The sequence below is a fragment of the Hemicordylus capensis genome, chromosome 10 (genome assembly GCF_027244095.1).
Source record: "Hemicordylus capensis ecotype Gifberg chromosome 10, rHemCap1.1.pri, whole genome shotgun sequence".
Lineage (NCBI taxonomy): Eukaryota > Metazoa > Chordata > Lepidosauria > Squamata > Cordylidae > Hemicordylus > Hemicordylus capensis.
This window is the reverse complement of record NC_069666.1, coordinates 20,059,788-20,084,645: the sequence shown is the minus strand read 5'-3', so window position 1 is coordinate 20,084,645 and position 24,858 is coordinate 20,059,788. Positions and strand designations below refer to the sequence as shown.

General features: G+C 50.2%; 1 protein-coding gene across 4 annotated transcripts; it reads left to right on the top strand.

Moving 5' to 3' along the window:
- The first annotated feature begins 701 nt into the window (after nucleotides 1-701).
- Nucleotides 702-6,062, top strand: ISLR2 (immunoglobulin superfamily containing leucine rich repeat 2). 4 transcript variants are annotated; one of them, XM_053272915.1, is made up of 2 exons: nucleotides 702-1,187; nucleotides 2,633-6,062. In XM_053272915.1, the coding sequence occupies exons 1-2, from the start codon at nucleotides 1,015-1,017 to the stop codon at nucleotides 4,722-4,724; spliced, it is 2,265 nt and encodes a 754-aa protein (XP_053128890.1). In that variant the 5' UTR covers nucleotides 702-1,014; the 3' UTR covers nucleotides 4,725-6,062. The 4 variants fall into 4 exon arrangements, with proteins under 4 accessions (XP_053128890.1, XP_053128893.1, XP_053128891.1 ...); XM_053272918.1 differs by having other exon boundaries at nucleotides 708-1,107; XM_053272916.1 differs by lacking the exon at nucleotides 702-1,187 and adding an exon at nucleotides 1,209-1,816.
- Nucleotides 6,063-24,858: the final 18,796 nt, after the last annotated feature.

Here is a 24,858-nt window from a genome sequence, read left to right as displayed (position 1 = left end):
CTGCTGCCAGTCAGTGCAGACAATCCTGAACCAGCTGGACCAAGGTCTGACTCTATATGGCAGCTTCCGAACTCTCTAGTCTTAAAAAGGTCCTGGGCACAAGGTTATGTCCAAATAGGGCCAGAAACGTCCCTACCAATCTCTGGTGAGGATGCTTATGCCTTCCTGCCTCATATTTGCCCTTTTCTTTACTCCAGAATGACAACAGACTTAGGCAAAACGTTGGCCTGGCTACTTCCATCTCTGTTAATGACAAAGCACCGTCTGAGAAGAAGCCAGGCGACAGCATCTGCTCCAGTTCTGGTGCTGTGTGGAGTGGGCTTCCAAGTCTGTCAGTAACAGCATGGATTCGTTTATTTTGTAGAACGGAGTTCAGGAGGATCAAGAAGATCGGGGCGGGGGGAGAACAGGGAAGGGGGTGGTTTACTGCGGGGGGGGGAAGGAATAGAATGGAGGGGGCGGGATGGGGGGTGGGGGTCAGAGCTGGGAAGAGTTTTTGCCTCCGATCCCCTGCGTGAAAGTCCCCCTGGAATGGATCCCAGCCCGGAATCGGCGACCAACCTATTTGCTTTCAATTAAAAGCTCCAAGCAAAACACACACACCCCGCCCTCCGGGCTGGGCTGCTAAGGGGGCGGGTTGGGTGGGTGGGAGACATATTGACGTGATAAATATTGCATAGTCTTTCGTTGGGGAGGGGGGCTCCGCGATGTCCACCCCCACCCAAGAAGCAGGAGGTGGGACGGGCGAGGCGCGTCTCCGGGCGCCTCGGGAGCGCGCTTGGCCTCTCCAGCTCTCCCAGTGATAGATGATGATGATGATTTTTTTTTAAAGTGGGTTGGAATTGAGGAGGGGGGGGGAGCAGCTCCGGGCGTCGGCGGCGTCCTCGTGCAAACACAGGGCGAGGGAGGCTCCCAGGAAGCTGGCTCCGAATCCGACGGCAAAGCTCAATCCGGAGCAGCCGCCGCCGACGACGAAGAGGCAGCCTTGAGGGGCTTCATGGAGACTCCAACTCCATGCCGGGAGTTCCGCAGGGCTCTTCCAGCTGCAGGGTCCCTCCTGGCGATGCTACCCCCCTGAAGACGCCCTCCGGAGGCCAAGATGAGACGGTAAGGCGTGGGGGGGCGCTGGGCGGAAGGCTGCTTCGAGGCAAGGAGGGCGAGGAGGAGCGGAGGCTGGTGGTGCCCAGGTGCGGGCTGGAGCGAGGCGGTACAACCTGTATGAATGGCGCTCTTCTTCGGGAGCGGCTGATCCTAAGGCGCTCGGCGCGGGGGGGGCACAGCTGCTCGCACCCTGCCCGGCCCCAGCGTTAATGGGAGCCGCGCTGTGTCGGACCGCTTGACCTGACGTATAGCCAGCCTGCAGGCAGCACGGTTCTCGTCAAGGCTGGGACCGGGCGAGCTGGGAGAGAAAGAAGGAGTGGGAGCTCGCGGATGGAGAGGCAGCGGTGCCTCCTTTGCTGCCCCCTCCCAAGTCTTGCTACTGTTAAAACCCCTTCTCTCCCCTCGCCGCCCCCGCTTGAAGGTCTGAGAGGTCCCGACTTCCCTGAAAGGGCAGCACCAAAGCTGGCGAGCCGGCAGGTCCGGGCTGGGGTCCAAACGACGTGCAAAGTCAAGAGGAAGGGCGGGGAGGGGCGGGGGTGCCTTGGGCCAAGCTGGCCTCCGGCGGGGAGAGTAGTGAGCCCCTCCCCACATGCCTTCCGGCGGCGGGGTGGGAGAGTGGCCGTGGGTCCCAATACCAAAGGAACATTTTGTGGGCCCCCGGCGACTTGAGAATGAGGGACTTTGGAGGCTGCTGCCGTCGGGAGAGAAGCGGGGGGTAAGTGCCGAGTGACCAGTGGGAGGGAAGAGGGGGCGGTGGGGGGGGGTCTGGACGGGGGGCGCATGGAAGGGGACACCGCCTCTCTCTCTCTCTCTCTCTCTCTCTCCCTCTCCCTCTCCCTCTCCCCGGGATGTCTCTCCGAACTGGTTTGCAAGTTTGGCAGGTCGAGCAGGGAACAGAAAGAGGAGAAAGTGTAATGAAGATGGCTAGGTGGACGGCCGGCCAGACGCCCCTTTTCAGTTGACACGTGTGTGTGTCAAACACAGACGCAGGGAAGGAGGAGAGGGAAGCAAGGACGGGAGGGAGGGAGGAAGGGAGGGGGGAGAAAGAAAGAAAGAAAGAAAGAAAGAAAGAAAGAAAGAAATGTCTGTATGGATGGACGGAGAGAGACAAGTGTCCTACCTACGTAATGCTCCTTTTCTCTTTATAGTTCCCTAATTTCTTGAGCTTTCTGCCAAACACAGAGATTGGGAGGAGAAATGGTAACAGAGCAGATCAGACACTGGAAGGAAGGAAGGAATTAAATTAATGCGTCCAGGCTAAGGAAAGGAAGCGCGGGGCGTCTCTGGCATCCTGGCCCTCCCAGCTCTCTCCAGTCGGCCTTGGGGGGCTTCGGGCTGCTGCTCCTCCAGGGAGGGTCCTCGGGTGAGCCGGGGTGCGGCTGTCTACGGCGGCGCGCCACGCTTCGGACTCGCCCCCAGCTGCTCTCCGAGGGCTCTTTCGGGGGAGGAAGGGGGTGGGAAGGGCGTGCGGGCGGCAGCGGCTGCCTGGAAGCTAACGGGCGCTCTGGCCTGCCTCTCTTCCTTCCTGCAGGGCGGAGATGCTCCCGGCGCTGCTGCGCGCTTGGCTGGCGGCCGCCGCCCTCCTGGGGCGGCCCAGCGGCGGCTGCCCGGAGCCGTGCGCGTGCGTGGACAAGTACGCCCAGCAGTTCGCCGACTGCGCCTACAAGGACCTGCAGGAGGTGCCGGCCGGGCTGCCGTCTAACGTGACCACGCTGAGCCTGTCGGCCAACAAGATCGCCGCCCTGCGGAAGGGCTCCTTCGTGGAGGTGACGCAGGTCACCTCGCTGTGGCTGGCGCACAACAAGATCGGCGCCATCGAGGAGGGCACGCTGGCCATCCTGGTGCAGCTGAAGAACCTCGACGTCAGCCACAACCAGATCGTGGACTTCCCCTGGGGGGACCTGTACAACCTCAGCGCCCTGCAGCTGCTCAAGATGAACAACAACCGCATGGTCCAGCTGCCCGGCCAGGCCTTCCACACCTTGCGGGACCTCCGCTCGCTCCGCATCAACAACAACCGCTTCACCGCCGTCCTGGAAGGCACCTTCGACCCGCTGACCTCCTTGTCGCACCTGCAGATCTACAACAACCCTTTCAACTGCACCTGCCAGCTCATGTGGCTGAAAAACTGGACGGAGAACACCCTGATCTCCATCCCGGAGAGGGACTCCATCAGCTGCGCCTCGCCAGAGCCCTGGAAGGGGCTGCCCTTGGCCAAGATCCCTTACGTGCAGTGCGCGCCCCCCGCCGTCCAGTTGACCTACCACCCCAACTTGGACCACACCCCGCTCTACTATGGCTTCACCCTCGCTTTGCACTGCCACGCTGTGGGTCTTCCCCAGCCAGAGGTCAGCTGGCGCATCCAGACGTCGGGCAAGACCCTGGAGATCAAAGGCTTGGGTGTGGAAAGCGAAGGCAATGACCTGCCCTCTGACAAGTCCCCGGGAAAGCAGGAGAGGTTCCTGGCCTTCAGCAACGGCACCCTGGTGATCCCCCACCTCAGCAAGAAAGAAGAAGGCACCTACACTTGCCTGGCCGCCAACGAGGTCGGCAGGAACCAGACCTCGGTCAACGTCGCCGTGGCGGACTCCCCGAAAGACCCCACGAGCCCACTGGTGGACCCCAGGACGCTGCCCGGAGACCGGAAGCCGGACGGCAAGGCCTCCAAGAACAGCGTCATGAAACCCGAGGAGAGGCCCAAGGGCCGCCTGACGAGACCCACGCCCCGCAACTACTTCTCGGAGGGGCCCAGAAACGCCAGCGGCGATGGGGAGGGCGCGCCCTTCCAGCCGCCCGACTTCGAGAAGAAGTGCGGCCCCAACGGGGCCGCGCTCTACATCTCCAACCACGCCTTCAACCAGAGCGCAGAACTCAAGCCCCACATCTTCGACTTGGGGGTCATCGCCCTTGACGTCTCGGAGAGGGAGGCCAAGGTGCAGATCACCCCCGTCTACGCCACCCCGGAGAAGAGCCACCTGCAGCGGCTCCTGTACCTGTGCGAGGAGAGCCGGAGGGGTCACTCGGTGGTGCAGTGGTCGCAGATCGAGGAAGGCGTGAACGCCTACCGCTTCCAAGGCCTGCGCCCGAGCACCAACTACTCGGTCTGCGTGACCTACCTCGGAGAGGACTGCCAAGTGCAGGTGGTCTTCACCACCAAGAAGGAGATCCCCTCGCTCATCATCATCGTGGTGGTGAGCATCTTCCTCCTGGGGCTGGCCACCATCCCCCTGCTGGGGGCCACCTGTTGCCACCTTCTCTCCAAGTACCAAGGCAAGACCTACAAGCTCATCATGAAAACCCAGAACCCGGACCAGATGGAGAAGCACATGGCCGCCGACTTCGACCCCCGGGCTTCCTACCTGGAATCCGAGAAGAATTACGACCCAAGTGAGGTGGGGGAAGGGGACGAGGGAGGGGAGGGGGAGGGGAGGGGGGCGGCGGAGGGGGGGCCGCTGGAGAGGGACGAGAGCATGATGGCCGCCTCCCTGCCCGAATCCCAATCCAAAACCAACCAGGAGGAGTTTGAGGTGGGCTCCGAATACAGCGACCGGCTCCCCCTCGGAGCTGAGGCTGTGACCATCTCCCAGGAGATCAACGGCAACTACAAGCAGCCGCCTCGTTGAGCCTTCCTCGGGCACTCCCGCAGCTCCGAGGCGCACGCACTGCAGAATCTAAGAACGCGCCAGGATGTTTGCGGGGCAGCCCCGGCGCCGCCGCCTGCTTCGCTACAGCCTTGACGAGGGGCCACTACTGTGGGGGAAGGGACACATCTCCAGACGGAGACAATTCGGATCCCAGCCAGAGCTGGGTTGGTTTTGGGGGGGGGGGTTCGGTTCTCGGAGGTGCCCCCCCAAATTTGGGCAAAGAATGGATCGGCTTTGGCATGAGAGCCTGCGGGGGAAACAAATTCACTTTCCCAAACTTGACACGCCTGGATTGGGTATGCGCCAAACGAAAGTCCTCTCAGGTCTCTCTGCTATCTACTACTATCCACAGCAACCCGTGCTGCGCATCCCCTAATTGAATTAATTTCTTTGGTAAAAATTTAAACACAACCGATTGACTAGAAAGGGAAAAAGAAAAGAAAAGCAATTTAAAAAAAAAGAAAAAGAAAAAGATGCCTTAACATTTGCCGGCTCCATGCTGCGCAGGCTGGAGAATCCGTTGCTTTGAGAAGGGCATGTCAGTCTCATTTCAGGAGGTTGGCGCGCTGGACAGCTCCCAAATCCCTTTCCCTACAGTGCCCACTGCCTAGTTGACGCCAGTTCGTGCCACCCCAACAAGGGCGTGGGGAGAGGCGGTAACTGAAGTCAGGATCGGTCCCAGGGCACTGCCCAACTGCTTTGTCAGGTCGTCTGTACCCTATACAGTGTTAACGGAGCCGTTCTGTAGAAAACCAAGATATGTGTATGTACGTGTGTAACTTTGGACCTTTCGTGGGTGCATTCAGTTGAATCACAGGCGGAGAAGCTGAGAAAGCCCAGCTTTGGGTCTTTGTTCTTTCCCCACCCGGCCCTTGTCTGAGGCATGCCACTCACAAAGATCAGTATTTCCTAAATGTTTATTCAGTAGAGTAGTTTGCTTAGAGAAAACGTATTTGCCCTTGATGTGATTCTGTGATGTTCAAAGGCAAAGTGATCGAGGCCTCGGTGGGTTTTGCTGTTGACTTGAGAGGTGAAAAATTTAAATAACTTTGCATCGGGTGCGTCTGTGGCTCTTTGAGTTTATCATTATGATTTATTTTTTTTGGCCTCAGTTAACAATATATATATAAAAATATGCAACCAGACCTCAGCTAGAAGACAGCACAATCTTTTCCAGGGCGAGGAAAGCGAGAGGGAAACAGAGAGGCTGTGTTAATTATTGGCAACAGCCACCGTTAAAAGAAACAGACCGGACAATAAAGAACGTTTTATACCGCGCTTCTGTATGTGAAAAGTCAATAAAAGGTTGAGAGTGGACTTTTGTCTTCTTATTTCTAGTACTGAAAAATAGGCAAAAGGCATGGTAGATTTCGAAATGAAATCAGAATTAGACCAGTCTGAATGAAAACCCGAACTAAATCCCCCAGAATCTCTTCAGCATGGAATTGAAACCAGCTTCGTATGGAATATTCAGATGCTTCTTTTACTTTGAACATTAAAATCGTTGCGCAGGAGAATTCATAATATTTCGGAGTTTTCCCCACACCGATTGCCCTGCCTTGAAAGGAGATGGGCTCTTCTAAAAGATATCCAGATGCTTTCTAATTCCCCCGTCCCCGACAATTCTCATTAGATCCTAATGGGATGGCGCTCCCGTTTATTAATTAGTATCCAACTGCCCTCCGTTTTCTGGGGAATTTCCGCCACTCGGCGGTTCGTTCCTGCCGCTTGCCGCGAAAACCCAGAATCACCCTAGGCAAACCCGCTTATTATGAATGACTGAATGGAGGAATTGCTTTGATTTCAAGCAACTGCTTTGTGTGGTGGGGAGGGGGGCGGAGAAAAGCACGATCTACGGTGGAAAAATAACCCAAAAGAGAGAGGCAGGATTGTATTCTCTACGGGAAAGGATCCTTAGCGGAGATCCAGGCTGAAGACTGTTCCTCCAGAATAGTTGGGAGAGGTGTGACAGAAATCCGTCCTGTATAGATAATTATTTCTATCTGTCCCGCGATGCCTGTTAAACTGATTTGGCTTTCAAAATCTGCTTGCCCAGAGACAAAAAGCGCCAGCACAGCGATCTTGAGCGGGCTTGATCAGAATGATCTTAAGTTGTAAACACACGTTTCCTGATCTGCAGTTCCCGCAAACTAGGGCGGATGCCCAATCAGACAGAGCTAGGAGCCTCTCTGCTGGGCGAAGGGACGGTTAAGGATCGGAGCACGGCGGCGGCGCCGACACCTGTATTTGGCTGCTAAGAATCAGGCGTGCAGAGAACTGGTGCATTTAACTAACTCCGTACCGTGGCCACTGGATGCGCCACGCATCTGAATGCGCAAAAACGCGAGGATGATGCGTGCGGGGCGGCATTTCAGGCAGGATTTAGACCGGGAAGCGGTCCTGAGTCCCACTTTTAGATTCCTTGAAGTAGAGCTTTTTGAAAGGAAAAATGGGAACTGCTCCATTATGCGAGCAAAATCGGCACAGCAAGCCTTGGCCGCTACAACGCACTCCCGCGCGCACATGCTCTGATGCCTAGAGTCACTTCCCAATCCACGACATTTAGAAACCCACACATAAAAGCCGCAGAGCTGGGAAAGGAATTTGACAGCACTCTTGCAGGAGAGGGGCGTATTGGTTGGTGTGGGCATAGCCATGGGCGCTGTCATGGAGAGCGCCTGCACTTCTGAATGTGCAACCACATAAAGCAACTTTCCCACCCCTTGAAATTTGGGACTGCACAAATGTTCTTTTAGAACTGCACGAAGAAGAACTGCAGGCTTGTATCTGGTTACACACGAATACAACAAATCAATTAAATAAATAATTCCCGCATTGAAGCCACGAAGAAAGACATGGATCCTTGAGCGTGTGCAGATCTCTTCCTTTTTTGTTATTAACAATCTGTTGAAAGGCATTATATGGTTTACAAACATTCCCCCCCCCCCCACCAGTAGTATGGCACAGTGGGGAAATCACTTGATTGGTGAGCCAGAGGTTGCCCGTTTGAATCCCTGCTGGTATGTTTCCCAGACTATGGGAAACACTAATATTGGGCAGCAGCGATATAGAAAGATGCTGAAAGGCATTATCTCATACTGCAAGGGAGGTGGCAATGGTAAGCCCCTCCTGGATTCTACCAGGAGTTGACACAGACTTGATGGCACACCTTACCTTTAGTCACTGCCTGCCTCCATCCCCGGGTTGGGGTGAAGTGAGAAAAGAAAGGAGAGATAGATGGAAAGAGAGAGAAGGAAGACAGAAGAAGGGAAGGGAAGAAGAGAAGGAACACAGAGCTTTGCATCGATAGGTAAGTAAGAGAAAGGCTCTTAATGTAGACTGAACATCCTTTATTCATTGGGATCAGGGCATCATGTCTCTTTGCAAGAACCAAGCGCAGATAACGGCAGTGTTGCTTGGCTGGGTCCCAGCACTCTCTCTTCCACAGAAAGGACACTCAGGCCTTAAAACAAAACTCTGTCTGAATCCCCATCCCGGATTATTACGCACAAATATTGCATACCTGGCGGATTTTATGCGTAGGAAAAGTCTGAAGCTCCAGCGGGTAAGGGCTTCCCTGAATGGGCAGGTGATTGTAAAATGTGATGCCCTTACACAGGTACCTTTCTCATCCTGCCTTTTCCTCTACAAAAGTGCTTCCGCAGGAAAACAAACGTGTGAAATAGCCCTGGGTTATCTTACGGAACACAAAGGGGTGGGGGGCAGGATGGTCTGGCTGGGTCTAATTTGGTCCCCCCACCCCAACATGACAGATTTCCCACCTGGATATCACTCCCAAGCAGAAAAAGACAATGTATGAAACAACACGTGTTTATTTTCTCATGTACACACAAAGCACACCGCAGGCGACAAATATTTATATACCGCTTAGCAACGAAAGTTTTCAAAGCATTTTACATAGAGAAATAATAAATAAATAAGATGGATCCTTGTCCCCAAAGGGCAATCTAAAAAGAAAGATGAGATAGTCTCCAGCAACAGCCACTGGAGGGATGCTGTGGTGGGGGTGGTGGATAGGGCCAGTTACTCTCCCCATGCTCAAGAAAGAGAATCACCACGGTAAAAAGGTGCCTCTTTGCCAGCATGCAAATTCAAGCACAAATTCAAGTATGAAGCGTATTCATGGCATACATCGTGTCTACCCCCTTCCCCGCCCCCTAGCCATTGAAGTGTAGCCCAGATGGCTTGTGGCTTCTGTGTGTGTGTGTGTGTGTGTGTGTGTGTGTGTGTGTGTCTTTTGTGTTCAGGCTCCTGCAGATTTCACACAGGCATCCACCCCGCCCCTGATGATCCAAAACCGACCCTTCCAAGTGAGGGCATCTGCTTTGCCGTGGCAAAGAAATAAATTATGGCTCTCTCTGCTAAATGCAAGCCATACGCTTTACACCTCTTTCTTTCTTTTATTTAATGCTTTTCTCTTTTTTTGACATCTTGTATTTTACAACATCCGCCAGCCCAAGCTTCCCTTCCCCTTTTCAGCACTGGTTGTGGGGAGATGAGAAAAGAAAGGAGAGATGGAAAGAGAAAGAGGGAGAAGGAGAGCACAAGGGGGGTGGGTGGGAGGGAAGAGGAGAAGGGATACTCACCATTGCATTAGTAGGTGGGGGTAGATCAAAGGGGTTTCTATTCTAACAATAGTTCAAGGAAGTTGTCTCAGATTTCTGACCATTTGTCCAAGGTTTTTATAAGGGCCCATTTTTTATGTGCCACTAAGTCCTGCACCCAGTCCTCACTCCTAGGGGGAGATTTCCATTGCCTCAATATTAACCTCTTGGCTACCAGTAAGCTCCTCCATAGACATTGTTGAGAACTGGATTTTAGTCCCCAGTTGGGTGGGATATACCCCAATGCTGACATGCAGATCCTTCAGTGCAGGAGATGAACCCATCACTAAGTTAATCCACATAGTAACCTCCCTCCAAAAGCCTCGCACAGTGCCAGAACATACGTGTTAAATTGGCATGAGGATTGCTGCACCTTCAACAGTTACTATTTGAGGCCATTTTTAAATTGCTTTAGCTGCAGAGGGGTGTCGCTATAACTGAGCGGATGGGTTCCAAGAACCGGGGGCCCCCCAGCTCCTGAGGCCCCCTCCTTATTTTCTTCATTATCTCCCTCACTCTAAGGGGCCATCAGGGAGAGGGACGAACACGTCCCCCTCTCCCCTAACTATGCCCCATATGATGTCAATTGATGATTTCCCCCCCCCCCCCGGCCTCCTGCCTCCCCTGGGCTCCAGAGAGACACCTTTTCTTCTCTGTAATTTGCAATATCTGACCCAGAGCCTGCAGCTAATACACCCTCAATCCTTTTCTAGGGGACTCCTTGCTCTTTGGGGGCAAGATGCTATCACAGGGAGCAGGTACAAACTCATATATACATGAATCACACCCCTTCATACAAAGAGAGAGAGAGAGAGAGAGAGAGAGAGAGAGAGAGAGAGAGAGAGAGAGAGAGATGAGGGTTAGAAAATCCCAACTCTGCGATGAATATTTTCCAAGAATTTGGAAAATCTACATTCTTTTGAGCCACTTAGTGGTGCAGCGGGGAAATGACTTGCCTAGCAAGCCAGAGGTTGCCGGTTCGAATCCCCGCTGGTATGTTTCCCAGACTATGGGAAACACCAATATCGGGCAGCAGTGATATAGGAAGGTGCTGAAAGGCATCATCTCATATTGCATGGGAGGAGGCAATGGGAAACCCCTCCTGTATTCTACCAAAGACAATCACAGGGCTCTGTGGTCACCAGGACTCAATGGCACAAAGCTTCGGCCAGCTAACTGCTCTTTGCTTTCTCTCACTCATTTACTCGGCTCCTTTAAAAACAGTTAATTCTGTTTCATCAGTGTGAGGGATTTTACAGCACTAAACCCCTCCTGTATTCTACCAAAGAAAACCACAGGGCTCTGTGGGTACCAGGAGTTGAAATCGACTTGACGGCATACTTTATCTTTAGTATTATTTATATACTGTTTTTCAACCAAAGTTCCCAAAGGGGGTTACACAGAGAAATAAAAGTAAAGAAAGATGGATCCCTGTCCCCAAAGGGCTTACAATCTAAACAGAAACATAAGATAGACACCAGCAACAGTCACCTGAAGTCCCCTGCTAAATAAAGAGAATCACCACGTTAAAAAGGTGCCACTTTGCCTAGTTAGCGGGGGGGGGGGAGAGAATAGCCACTATAAATAAAACCTGAATAAGGTGGTTTCCCTGTCCCCAAAGGGCTCATAATCTAAAAGGAAACATAAAATAGAAATCAGCAACAGCCACTGGAGGGATGCTGTGCTGGGGTTGGAGAGGGTCAGTTGCTCTCCTCCTGCTAAATACAGGAAAATCACCACCTCTTTGCTCAGTTAGAAGGGGTTAACACCACCTGGTAGAGAGAGAAATAAATCGTCCAGTGCTTGTCCGTTTTAGCCATTTGCCTTGTCCAGGAGGCACACTGGGACAGCTAAGGGCAGCCAGATCACAGATCACAGATCACAGGATGGAGTCTTGGACCTCACCTTTGCTCGAATAATTGACTTGCTAGGAAACGCTGGAGGTTGGGAGTCCAAGCTTTCCCTGCCTATATATTAGGTCAGGTTGCAAACCTGCAAATGCACATATTAAATATCGAAGCCATTCACAGAATCAAAAACTGTGTTCTACCCAGGTTTGGATGCTGTGTCCGCTCCCAATTTTCATTTGTGTGGAAGCAAGGTAGGGTAGCTTTTCCTCCTTCCCTGCTTCCACATAATCACTTCTACCCAGGTTTTCCTTCTACCTCGCTTCCACACAAGCAAAAATTGGGAGCACACACAGCACCAAACCTGGTTAATAGAACACAGTTTTTGGTTGTGTGAATGACCTCAGGTTTGTCTCAACTGCATGCCTAGCCTTCCTTACCTGGAAGAAAGCCCAGCTGACTGTAGTGAGATTTACTTCTAGTTACAGATGAAAGTACTGTAAGTCTACACACACAACTCTCCGTTGGCAGGCATAAAATGAAAAAGCCGTTTCCTTAGAGTACATCATAAATCACACACATGCACGAGTGCATATACAAATATATGGACCTACACTAGAGAAAAGATTCTTGAATTGTAAAGCAAAAATGGGAGAAGGTTTAATAAAACGACTGCCATGGGCACATCAGAGCCATTATGTTACATGATGGAATGAGAAACAGAAAAGTTAACTTGGTTTAAAAAAAAACATTTTACAACACGCAGGAGACAAACCCATCCTGAAGAATGTTATGAAGTCCTGAATTCAAGGGGCGGTAGCTAAGAAGATCAGAATCAAACGAATAGATTCTCTACTGAGTACTGTAGAATAATAGAGTCAAAGGGGACCTTGGAGGTCATCTAGTCCAAACCCTTTCTTCTCTTGTGCAGCTTCATCTTTGAAGGCAGGAGGGAAATGTGGCAGTTGTCTCAGTCTTCAGTGTGGATGGAGGGCACATCCACCCTGACAAACTATGTTTCAGTGTTTGAAACAAACAGAGCCTTTTCCTTCAAGGAAAACAGAATAGAGCCTTTTCCTTTCACACTGAACAGTGAAATATAATAGGGGTGTGCACAAACGAGAACTCACAATCCGGTTCAAATTTGAATTGAATTTGAACCGAACCGTGTGCTGCCGAATCGGTTTGGTCAAACCAACCAGCTGATCCATTTGGCCAGCTAATACTTGTAAAGGGGAATCCTATGAGGATTCCCCTTTACAAGTCCAGGGTTGGGAAACCCTGGCTATGGGGAGGGGTGGCTGGGTGGGGGAGGCAAGAGAGATAAAAAGCTCCTTACCTGGCTGGTGTGGATGCTGGAACTGCTGCACCGCCATGCAGGCGGCTTCCTAAACAAGGAAGGGAGCCGTGCTGAAAGGGTAAGGAGCTTTCTACCTTTCTCACCGCACCCACCCAACCACCTGTTCGTTGCCAAACTTTTTTGTCTGAACCAGGCCCTGTTCTGTTCGATCGTGGACCGAACCGCCCTCGGTTCGGTCTGCAATCAAACCTCTGAAGTGGCCCAATTTGAGGCAAACTGGTTCAGTAACAAACCATTGGCACTCCCCCCCCGCTCAAATATAATCCATGGACCAGGAATAATTTCAGTACAATGAAAAGAAGGTAGCTATGATGCAGCCACTGGGTCTGTTTCTTGCTAGATGTCAAATGCTTCTCTTAGCACAAGACATCCGAATCACACACCACCACTGAAGAATAGCTCATCTTTTGCATTATACAGAGGAAAGGAGTTGATATTTGTGACAATTGACCCTTCTTTCCTTTTCAATCCATCTTTCATTTTTTGTCAGCACGAGGTTATTGTGAGCACCTGTAAAAATCTTGCCAGATAGCATAGGCAATGAATATTTCTCCGACTCTTGAGTCTCACTGATGTCAAAGCCAATTTAATAAAATCAGTGCGATTCGTTCTGATTTACACCCTACAGAATCAACATCTGAATCGAGATCAAAAATGAAATGAGATTCTCCTTTCTTTGCTCTTAGCTGATAACAATATCAACATTTTAAAGCACATTAGAAATGTAGAATTCTCATTATAGATAAATGGCCTCCTGTGAACACATTTTAATTGAGTTTTCTGCTCTAAGACATATGAAGAAGAAAGGAAATACAGCCATCTCCACATCCATTTAATTAGGGAGTAATAGATTTCGCTTCCTTTTTACCCCTTAATATTTCTGCTGGGAATCTAGTTATGATGAGATATTGGAGTTGGGATTGTATGGAGATATTTCCTAGCAGATGGGGAATAGAAATAGGGAGGAGATAGTGAACTTCTCTCCAGAGATATGTTGTAGATAATGTAAAATTGCCCAGAGCCTGTTGCTGATCTGAAAAGTTTCAAACATCATTTACTTATTCATGCCGAATTTGATCTGTCCGTATCTACAGAGCTTTGGGGATTTAAAATCCTACTCAGTTACTGCGGATGAGCATATTTTCTACATTCCATTCCTTTATTGTTCGAGAAGTTAACTCTGTACTACAATCCACCACTCAATTCTGTTTGAGCAGAAGGATTTCCAAAATTTATGCTGGAATCGGAAGACGTACAGTTACTAGGGCCTGTGCATGGCTGAAAATGTTGGATTCTGACAAGATCTGACCCGACAGTAACACTGCCAAGAGTAGCCATGTAGTTTCTTCCCAACTGCTAGGTTAGGAACATAGGAAACATAGGAAACTGCCATATACTGAGTCAGACCATTGGTCTATCTAGCTCAGTATTGTCTTCACAGACTGACAGCGGCTTCTCCAAGGTTGCAGGCAGGAATCTCTCTCAGCCCTCTCTTGGAGATGCTGCCAGGGAGGGAACTTGGAACCTTCTGCTCTTCCCAGAGCGGCTTCATCCCCTGAGGGGAAGATCTTGCAGTGCTCACACATCAAGTCTCCCATTCAGATGCAACAAGGGCAGACCCTGCTTAGCTATGGGGACAAGTCATGCTTGCTGCCACAAGACCAGCTCTCCTCTCCTTGGCTTCTGTTATTGTGGAACTCCAGTATTCTGTCAGACAGACACTCTTGCAACTAGGTGGGGGCAGAGGACAGGATGCCGGGTTTCCTTTTAACACAAGAACATCCCTACTGAATCAGGCACAAGGCCTTTCTAGTCTATCATCCTGTTTCCCACAGTGACATAGGAACATAGGAAACTGCTTTCTACTGAGTCAGACCATTGGCCCAACTAGCTCAGTATTGTCTACACAGACTGGCAGTGGCTTCTCCAAGGTTGCAGGCAGGAGTCTCTCTCAGCCCTGTCTTGGAGATGCCACCAGGGAGGGAACTTGGAACCTTCTGTAGGCAAGCATGCAGATGATCTTCCCAGAGTGGTCCCATCCCTTGAGGGGAATATCTTACAGTGCTCACATGTAGTCTCCCATTCAAATGCAAACCAGGGTGGGCCCTGCTTAGCAAAGGGGGCAATGCATGCTTGCTACCGCAAGACCAGCTCTCCTCCTTGACCAGCTCTCCTGATCTGCTGGATGCCTCTGAGAAGCCCACAGGCAAGAGGTAGGCATGCCTGCTCTCCTGCAAATGGTATTTAGAGGCATCTTGCATCCGAGGCCTATAGCCACCACATTAGTAGCTACTGATAGACCTGTCCTCCCTGAATTTGTCCAAGCCCCTTTTAAAGCCATCCAGGTTGGTGGCCTTCACCACATCCTGTGGCAGAGAATGCCACCTGTTAATTATGTGCTGTGTGAAATAGTGCTTCCTTTTCTCGGTCCTAAACTTCCTGGCCCTCAGTTTCATGGGATGACCCCTGGTCCTAGTGTTGTGAAAGAGGGAGATGGCCCCTGATCATCTTGGTTGCCCTCTTCTGCACCTTTCCTTCTGGAGGAACATTCAGAAGGAACATTCAACCGGCCAGCTGCAGTATTTGCTGATTTTAAAAGAGAAATCCCCCTCCCTTTAGTTCTAGACACCTTTCCTTCTGTGACTCTCTCTAGGACCCTGAGTTGGGTGTTAGAAGGAAAGGATAAAAAGGCTCTTGCTGCAACATACAATCACATCAATATGGTGTGGGTTTTTTGGCAGTATTTTATCAATGCACATACTGTAGGTAGTGCAAAACAATGGAGAATTCCTAATGCAACATTTGCATCCGGGAAAACAGGACTAGGCAATTCAGAACAACAGAATCCAGAGAGATGAGAAGAATTTCTAGCACTCATAAGCCCTCTTCAGGCATGATTAGCAGAGATGCTGTACTTGAGGACAATGTCTCAAAGGGGGTCTGGAAGTCCTGCCCACCTGCCAATCAATCCCGCTCACCTGTCAATCAACCAGGCAGCCTGCCATTCACAGTTACAGCAGCGTTTTGTCTGCAGAAGGGCACGCTGTAACTGTTATGGCTGCTGTTTCCGCAGTCGGCAGCCTCAGGCACTGTACTGGAGGACAGCATCTCTGTTGAGAACATCTGAAGAGGGCTATAGCATGGACAAGTTCTGCGATAATTGCAAGCAGGGGCATATCTAGGGTAGGGCAGGCAGGGCACGTGCCCTGGGCACGACTTGAAGGGGGGTGCAATTTTTTAAAATGAAGTTTTTCTTAAAAAATGGCCACTGAAAACAAAATGGCCACTTCACATGCTCAAATGGCCTCTGCAAGGCCCTAGTATCTGGGGAAAGTCAAATTCTCCATTTATTTTTAAAACTTATGTAATAGTGATGCTACAATGCACAGTAGAGAATTAGACAGGCACTTCTGTTTAGTTTTCCAAGTATACCTCCACATAGTATTTGGGTATTTCATGAGCCCCAGCATCCTGAAATTTGTAGTTTTCCAGCATTTTTTGGCCTGGCTACATCCACTGCTAAATAGTTTTTGAAATATTAAAAGATTAACAAGCTTGACTTGTGTATTTGAGCTGATATTATGGTAAAGTTATCAGAAAGATGGGTGTCAGATGTTTGGACAGGGGGTGCAATTTCAGTGCTTGCCCTAGGCGCTATTTTCCCTAGATACGCCTCTGGTCGGGGATGAGGCTGCAGCTCAGCAGCAGAGCATCTGCTTGGTATGCAGGAGGTCACAGGTTCAATCCCTGGCAGCATCTCCGGGTAGGGCTGGGAACAATTCCTGCCTGGAACGGCAGAGCCACTGCCAGAGAGTAGACAGGACTGAGCTGGACGGACCAAGCGTGTGACTCAGCCTGAGGCATCGTCCTATAGAACAGGGTTCCTTATGCTTGGGCCCGCAGATGGTGTTGGACTACAACTCCCACTGTCCTCAGCCACAAAGGCCATGCCTGGGGATGATGGGAGTTGTAGTCCAGCAACCTCTGGGCGCCCAAGGTTAAGAAACCCTGCTCTAGAATATTGCAGCAGTTTCCATGGGGAAGGAACCTTGCACAAGGGAGAGCTTGCTGGCCCTAGAGTTTTGGGCACTCTAGGTGATGCATGACTCTGGTGCCCCCCTCAGTCTGTCAAAATTATATCCGGTAGCAGTTGGCACTGGCTGGGACAGGGGCAGTGAGGAAATAAATACAGTTAAAAATTCTTAATAAGTCCCACTGCTGCCCGGCGCCACACAGCATAGCCTGCCGATCGCCGTGCATTCAGCTGGTCGGTGTGCATGCATGGTGGTCATTTGAAGGGTCAGTCTGGCAAAGTTTTCTACTAGGCTGGCCCCTCGGATGGCTGCCATGTATTCACATTGGCCAGCTGGGTGGCAAGGCGGGGCACCTGGTGTGGGGGGGAGCATCCCATGTGAAGTGGGACAGCAGTGCAGGGAGTGGGGTGGCAGTGATGGGACTTTTCTCTGTTTTAAAAAGGTATAAGTTGCTTCCTCTCTGCCCCAGCTGCTGCTGGGAGCCACTGCGGCTATTTGCTGCTGTGGATGGGGACGGCAGTGCCCGCACCCCCCAAGATTTGGCATCCTAGGCAACTGCCTAGGTCTGCCGAGTGCATTGGATGGCTCTAGCTGGATGAACCAAGAGGCAGTTGGGCTGATTCCAACAGCACTTCCTTTCAGCCACAAATGCCCTATCAGGACTTGCCTGATTATGAAGATCTTCCTTGGAGGCCCTGCCCAAGGTGACCCACCTTCAGAAGCAATATGGATAGCCACAGGAAAGGGTCCTGTCAGCGTGTCATGACCCTGGATGTGGGACTCTTCCAACGGGAGGGAAAGGCAAACAGTTCTGCAGGTGAGGCAGGGTGGGAAGACCCTATGTCTCAGACCCCAGTGACCCACACCAGGATGGCCCAAGCCATCACTCCGTCACTATTTGAGCACACAGCCCAGCCTTCATCTTCCGGATCAGAGGAGTCCCCGGAGAACCTCGCAGAGGCTCCCCAGTGCCACCAGAGTCAGCTCTTTAAAAAACAGGCCAGTCCCAAGAAACTAAGCCTTCCCTAGGCCTATTCAATTCACGCTGCCTGGGCAGCAGCCATAAAAATGGGGAGTCTGCTCCCGACAGCTGCTGGAGCAACATCCTCCCTATGTTGTTGGACCCAGCTCTCGTTGACACCTGCTCTAAGTTACCCAAGGTCCTGGCCCTCTTTCCCTGGGAGCTATCTGAGTCCATTGCTTTCCAGAATCCCCACCACTTAGGAGACTCCAGCTTGGCCTAAAACAGGATACAGATCTGAAGCAAGTGGCCATAAGAGATGAGGGGTTCATTCACATGAAGAAATGAGGGTTGGCAGGAGGGAAGGCAGGACGCTATCTTCCTTCTCCGGGATGACTGGGGCCTGTTCTTGGCTCCACTGCATGCACCCCCCGACAGATGCTGCTGCAGCCAGCAATACCACAAAGCACTGTGGGAGCAGCAGAGAGACAGCCTATATTATTGTAGCAGCTCTGCTCTACCTGGCCCTTCTTTCCACCTGGCTCTATGGTTAAAATGACCCCCTGGAAGCTTTAAAGAGTGTGGCTGCACAGACCAAAAAAGAAGGTAGCGTGGGCTTGGTTGTCTTCCTACCTCACTTTTAAACTGGGTAGTAAATCTGGGTTACCTGGGTTTGACACAGCTGGGTCAGGAGGACGACTGCTGCTCCAGGAGACCAGAGATTCCTTGGTTAACCCTCTCCTACCCAGGAATCTCTGATCGTGGAATCAGCTCCAGGGACTTATCAGCAGTGGCACCTTAGCTCTGAATAAATACACTTCCACTGTTCTCAGCACCCCATCCAGTGGCTTTTAAAAGCCCACTGAAAAGGCCACTTATGTACATTTTAAAGAGTGTCAAGGGCCTCTTAAATGTATTTGTACAAATTTTTGACCCAGTTTACGTCCTCCTGATTATTGCGGTGCTTTGCCATCTGCTGTTTGTATTGTTTTGATGGTGTTTACCGTTGATTACAGTTGTTGAGTTTTTCTCCCAATGATTTTAATTATGTTGTCTGCTGCCTTGGAAATTAAGCTTGAGTGGTGGGATAAACACAATTTAAATAAAGGAAATATAAGTACATAATTAATGTTGAACAAGGACCCAGGAGACCTGGGTTCATATTTCTGTTTAATGTGTGACACTAGGAAGGTCTACCTTTCAGGGTTCTTGTGAGGATACAATGGGAGAGATCCATGTACACAAAGGGAAAAAAATTCTTAACCATAAACAATAACCTAAAGTGGTATGAAGATCAGGGTAACATAGACATAGATGTAATCATAGGAACATAGAGAGATGCCATATACTGAGTCAGACCCTTGGTCTATCTAGCTCAGTATTGTCTGCACAGACTGGCAGCGGCTTCTCCAAGGTTGCAGGCAGGAACCTCTCTCAGCCCGACCTTGGAGAAGCCAGGGAGGAAACTTGGAACCTTCTGCATGCAAGCAGGCAGGTGCTCTTCCCAGAGTGGCTCCATCCCCTGAAAGCAATATCTTACAGTGCTCAGACTTCTAGTCTCCCATTCATATGCAACCAGTGCAGGCCCTGCTTAGCTAAGGGAACAAGTCATTCTTGCTACCACAAGACCAGCTCTCCTCTTCCTTGAAGGATCCTGAGATCAGGGATGATTTGGGACCATTTGCTTACTTGAAAGTGAACTTGTTTAGTCTCTTAAAAGCCCTCCCATGAAACTGATTGCCAAGAAATTTCAGACTAACATACAGTAAGTACTTTCCCACACAACATATAATTAACCTCTGGAATCCTCTGCCACAAGATGTGGTGACGGCCTGGATGGCTTTAAGAGGGGTTTAGATAAATTCATGTAGGTCAGGTCTATAAATCACTACTTGTTCTGAGGGCTATAGGCCACCTCCAGCCTCAGAGGCAAGATGCCTCAATCCCAGTTGCAGGGGAGCAGCAGTAGGAGAGAGGGCACACCCTCACCTCTTGCCTGTGGGCTCCCCAGAGGCATCTGGTGGGCTACTGTGTGAAGCAGGAAGCTGGACTAGGTGAGCCTTGGGCCTGATCCAGCAGGGCTTTTCTTATTTTATTATCTAGTCCAGGGATTCTCAACGTTGGGTCCCCAGGTGTTATTGGACTTCAACTCCCATAATCCCCAACCAAAGGCCACAGGGGCTGGGGATTATGGGAGCTGAAGTCCAATAACATCTGGGGACCCAATGTTGAGAATCCCTGAGTGTAAGTTTCCTTTTTCATGCTGTTGACTTTTGAAATACATTGAACTGCCGGCATTAGCAGAGGATAATACTGATCTCCATCTTATAGGAAGCTTCACCTATGGATGTAATTTTTTCCCCTGGTAAGCTGTCAACCCTATCTAAATCTGCAGAACCACTCCAGAACAACACCTTTTAGGGAATCTAATGAAAAATTTGTACAAGATGAGAGAGCCTCGACTCTGGGGATTGTCTGTTTTCTACTTCCTAGCCAGAGTGGAGACAGAGTGGTCAGCCCCAAAGTCAAAACCTGATTCCCATTACAGATTTTTGCACTGGATTTTAAATTTAAGTTCTATCTAGAAATAAACATATTTTAAATGTACCTCCATGCCATTAAAATGGCTATTTGGTTTCTTTAAGAACACAGCATAGCGTAGTGGACGTGGACCAGGAAGACCCGAATTCGAATCCCCGTTCAACCATGAAACTCAGTCAGTCATGTATCTCTCAGCCTAACCTATCTCACAGGGTTGTTGTGGGGAGAAACCTAACCATGTACACCGCTCTGAGCTCCCCAGAGGAAAAGCGGGATATAAATGTAGAAATAAATAAATATTCACTAAATAGACATGGCCGAATAATTTACATAACTTTCATTGATACTTTGTTGAAACAGCTGCCTATCCATCCCCTTTTTTAGGTGGATTGCTGGTTCCCAAGGACAGGTGAGGTAGTTAATGGTCCAGAGATGGCCTTCTGATAACTGGGGATCTCTCTGTGTTTTGGAATGAGATGTGCATCAGGAGTCTGAGGAAATCTACACCTTTCCAGCTGATGGCAGGATGGCGGCGGGGTGAGGTGTGTATTTGAAACAGCAGTTGGCCATTTGGAAAAGAAAGCGTTCCTAACTGCTGTTAGATGGAATGAAGGGTTTTATGAGGGGCTTCTCAAGTTGATCTTGGAGATCTTCTGCCTTGTAGGCAGAAGTGCTTGTTCGCTTCCACTTATGTTCTGCTTGTAAACAGAGGAAATTTTACAAAGACACTTCTCTCTCGTTCAAAGGAAATGCAACTTAGGAGGACTGCCAATGGAACTTCTCATCACTTCGGAAAAGGATGGAGTGCATCATAATATTGACAAGTAAAGCACGCTCTTCTTTCTCTCATCATAACAGCAGACTTGCTACTCAGACTATCTGGAATAGACGGCCCTTTTCTCTGGCACCTTGAATTTGCAGTGTTTGTCGAGGACTTCCAGGACGGGGGGCTAATAATCCACAACAGAGAAGTTCAAGGGCCAGCCTGCCTTTTCATCTCCAAAGGGATCCCTGCCCCTTCCCAAGGGAGTTTGTCTCTCCATAAAAGGCAGAGAGGAGGGATAGTGGGGAGCTGAGACTTGGGAAAGCATGGAAGCCCTTTTCATCCTGCCTCATTGTCGACTCCCTTATGGAAAAGAGATAACTGGCCTCCGCTGAGATCTGTTGATTCAAGTCCGAAACACCCCTTGAGGCTGGGTAATTGGAGGAGCAGGCCGCAGACGGCTTTCATCAGGGGTGGGATTGGCTGACCTCAATTATCCAGGCATGGCAGGGGGAGAGCAAGAGACGAAGTCGTAGGGAGGAAGGAGGGAACGATTAGAGGAACGGGGAAATAGCAACCAGACAATGCCGTTTTTTGGGGTGTGTGTGTGTTGAAGTGGCTTATCAGGCAGCAGCGATCTAGGAAGATGCTGAAAAGCATCATCTCACACTGCACGGGAGGAGACAATAGTAATCCTCTCCTGTATTCAAACCACATGGCTCTATGGTCACCAGGAATCGACAGCGACTCGACGGCACAACTTTACCTTTATTTAGTGATGTGCATGGACCGCGGAGGCACGGTCCGACACCGGTGGGGGGCGGTATTGATTTAAGGGCAGGGGGGTTGTACTTACCCCTCCCGCCGCTTTCCCCCCTCCGGCACTCCAGTTTTTGGCAAAATCTTCGGGGCAGCAGCGTTCCTCCCTGCCGCCCCTGCCCCCTGGTTGTTCTCCAAACCTGGAAGTAACACGGGCGCATGTGCTGACTGCCGCCGCGTGTGCCGCGCACGTCACATGCCACTCATGCACCCGTGCTACTTTGGGGTTTGGAGAACAACCAGGGGGGCGGGGGGGGGCAGGGAGGAACGCTGCTGCCCTGAAGATTTTGCCAAAAACTGGAGTGCCGGAGGGGGGAAAGTGGCGGGAGGGGTAAGTACAACCCCCCGCCCTTAAAGCAACACCCCCGCCGGTAGTTCGTCGGACTGCCAGACAAGCAAACCAGTTCGCAGGCCTCCAACATGGCCTGCGAACCGGTGCATGCACATCCCTACCTTTATTGCACCCGAGACCAGAAGAGCAAGAGGAAGCAGAGGAAAGAACTTTATCATCTGCCCCTTCCACTGCCCTGGCTTCCTCTTACACTTGATCAAGTGGCAAGTGGTTGTGCCCACCCATCCCAACCCAACATGAGTCATCTGTGCCTTGTAAGTATGCACTGAGCTGGGCCACGGCTGCCGGTGGTGGAGACGGGGTCTGTCAAAGGGCGTTATCCCTTCAGGAATGGGTTAAGGCCGTGGTTCTGTTCCGGGATGTGAAGTATATTTAGCAAGGGATTGATCTCTCCCTTTAGAAGTGTCATGGCTCCCACCCTGAGTAGCGACTTTGAGCCTGACTCCAGGGAAATAGAATCCTCTTCTAGGCTCTGTTCCAGACTGTGGTACCAGCTCAGAGCTTGAAATAATCCCTAAATTGAAGTCCCCAAAGTAGAATCCTGAGAATCAGAGCCCCTCGAAACAGCATCTTGGGACCCAGGCCCCTGGAAGAGCGAGCCCCTCCCACACCGTTGCATTCCCTGATATCTGCACGCCAGTATTGACAACAGGTTAGGCAGGATCTGATAGAGAGGACAAGTGTTAGTTTCTGGTCCAGAAAACCTCCACTCTTCAGGTAGGGGGGCAGAGCTCAGGAAGGGTAGCCTGAACTCAAAGATATTTAAGAGTTCTGTCTACCTCTGATTGCTTTTGGAGCAACAATATCCCACAGAGCTGTCCTTGGTGCTACAGCCTCTCCTGCTACCTTCCAGATCTTGTGGGATGGACCAGGACAAGGAGAGGAAGAGAGGATTGGAGATTGGTCCACGGGAGAGCTGAGGAGGGGCCTTAGGGGTGAGAGCTAGTATAAGTTCAGGAGTGTAAATTCGCTCCAGAATGCATGGAGTTTACTCAGAACCACAATACTAGAAGCCCAGTTAGATTGTATACCCAAAGGGAGGAAAGGTACCACTAAGTCCAGGAGGATGCCAGCATGGCTAACGGGTACCGTCAAGGAAGCCATAAAAGGGAAGAAGACTTCTTTCCGAAATTGGAAGGCCTGTCCAAATGAAGAGAACAGAAAGGAACACAAACTCTGGCAAAAGAAATGCAAGGTAACAATAAGGGAGGCAAAAAGAGAGTTTGAACAACATTTAGCTAAAAGCATCAAGGGGAATAACAAAAACTTCTTTAAAAACATCTGAAGCAGGAAACCTGCCAGAGAGGTGGTTGGACCATTAGACAATGAGGGAGTGAAAGGGATGATGATGATGATGATGATGATGACATTTATATCCCGCTCTTCCTCCAAGGAGCCCAGAGCGGTGTACTACATACTTGAGTTTCTCTTTCACAACAACCCTGTGAAGTAGGTTAGGCTGAGAGAGAAGTGACTGGCCCAGAGTCACCCAGCTAGTTTCATGGCTGAATGGGGATTTGAACTCGGGTCTCCCAGTCCAAGTCCAGCACTCTAACCACTACACCATGCTGGCTGGATATGGCTTTGCAGAGAAGTTAAATTAGTTCTTTGTGTCCGTCTTCACAGCAGAGGATACTGAACATATACTTGTTCCTGAACCAGGGTTTTCGGGGATGGCAGCTAAAGAACTGAGCCAGATAGAAATGACAAGAGATGATGTTCTAAACTGTCTGGAAAAACTGAAAACTAGCAAATCGCCAGGGCCGGATGGCATCCATTCAAGAGTGCTCAAAGAACTCAAATGTGAAATTGCCGACCTCCTTGCTAAAATATATAGCATCCCTGCAATCATGCTCTGTACCGGAGGACTGGAAAGTAGCAAATGTAACATCAATTTTCAAAAAGGGATCCAGGGACAATCTGGGAAATTACAGGCTGGTTAGCTTAATGTCCATTCCAGGAAAATTGATGGAAAGCATCCTCAAGGATAAAATTGTAAAGCACATAGAACTACAGGCCCTGCTGGGAGAGAAACAGTAATACTTCTGCAAAGGTAAATCTTGCCTCACAAACCTTTTGGAGTTCTTTGAGAGTGTCAATGAGTGTGTGGATCAAGGTGATCCAGTTGACATAATCTACCTGGGCTTCCAAAAAGCTTTTGACAAAGTCATCAACGGACTCCTGAGGAAACTTAGCTGTCATGGGATAAAGGGACAAGTACATGTGTGGATTGCTAACTGGTTGAAAGACAGGAAACAGAGGGTAGGTATAAATGGAGAGTTTTCACAATGGAGGGAAGTAAGAAGTGGGGTCCTCCCAGGGATCTGTACGTGGACTGGTGCTTTTTAATTTATACATAAATGATCTAGAAGCAGGGGTAAGCAGTGATTTGGCCAAATTTGCAGATGATACCAAACTCTTTTGGGTAGTGAAATCCAAAAGGGATTGTGAGGAGCTCCAAAAGGATCTCTCCTAACTGGGTGAGTGGGCAACAAAATGGCAAATGAAGTTCAGTGTTGGCAAGTGTAATGTGATGTACATTGGGATGAAAACCCTCAACTTCATGTATACACTGATGGGATCTGAGCTGTCAGTGACTGACCAGGAGAGGGATCTTGGGGTTGTGGTGGACAGCTCATTGAAAGTGTCAACTCAATGTGCAGCAGCTGTGAAAAAGGCCAATTCCATGCTAGGGATCATTAGGAAGGGGACTGAAAATAAAACTGCTAATATTATAATGCCCTTATACAAAATTATGGTGCAGCCACACCTGGAGTACTGCGTACAATTCTGGTCACCACATCTAAAAAA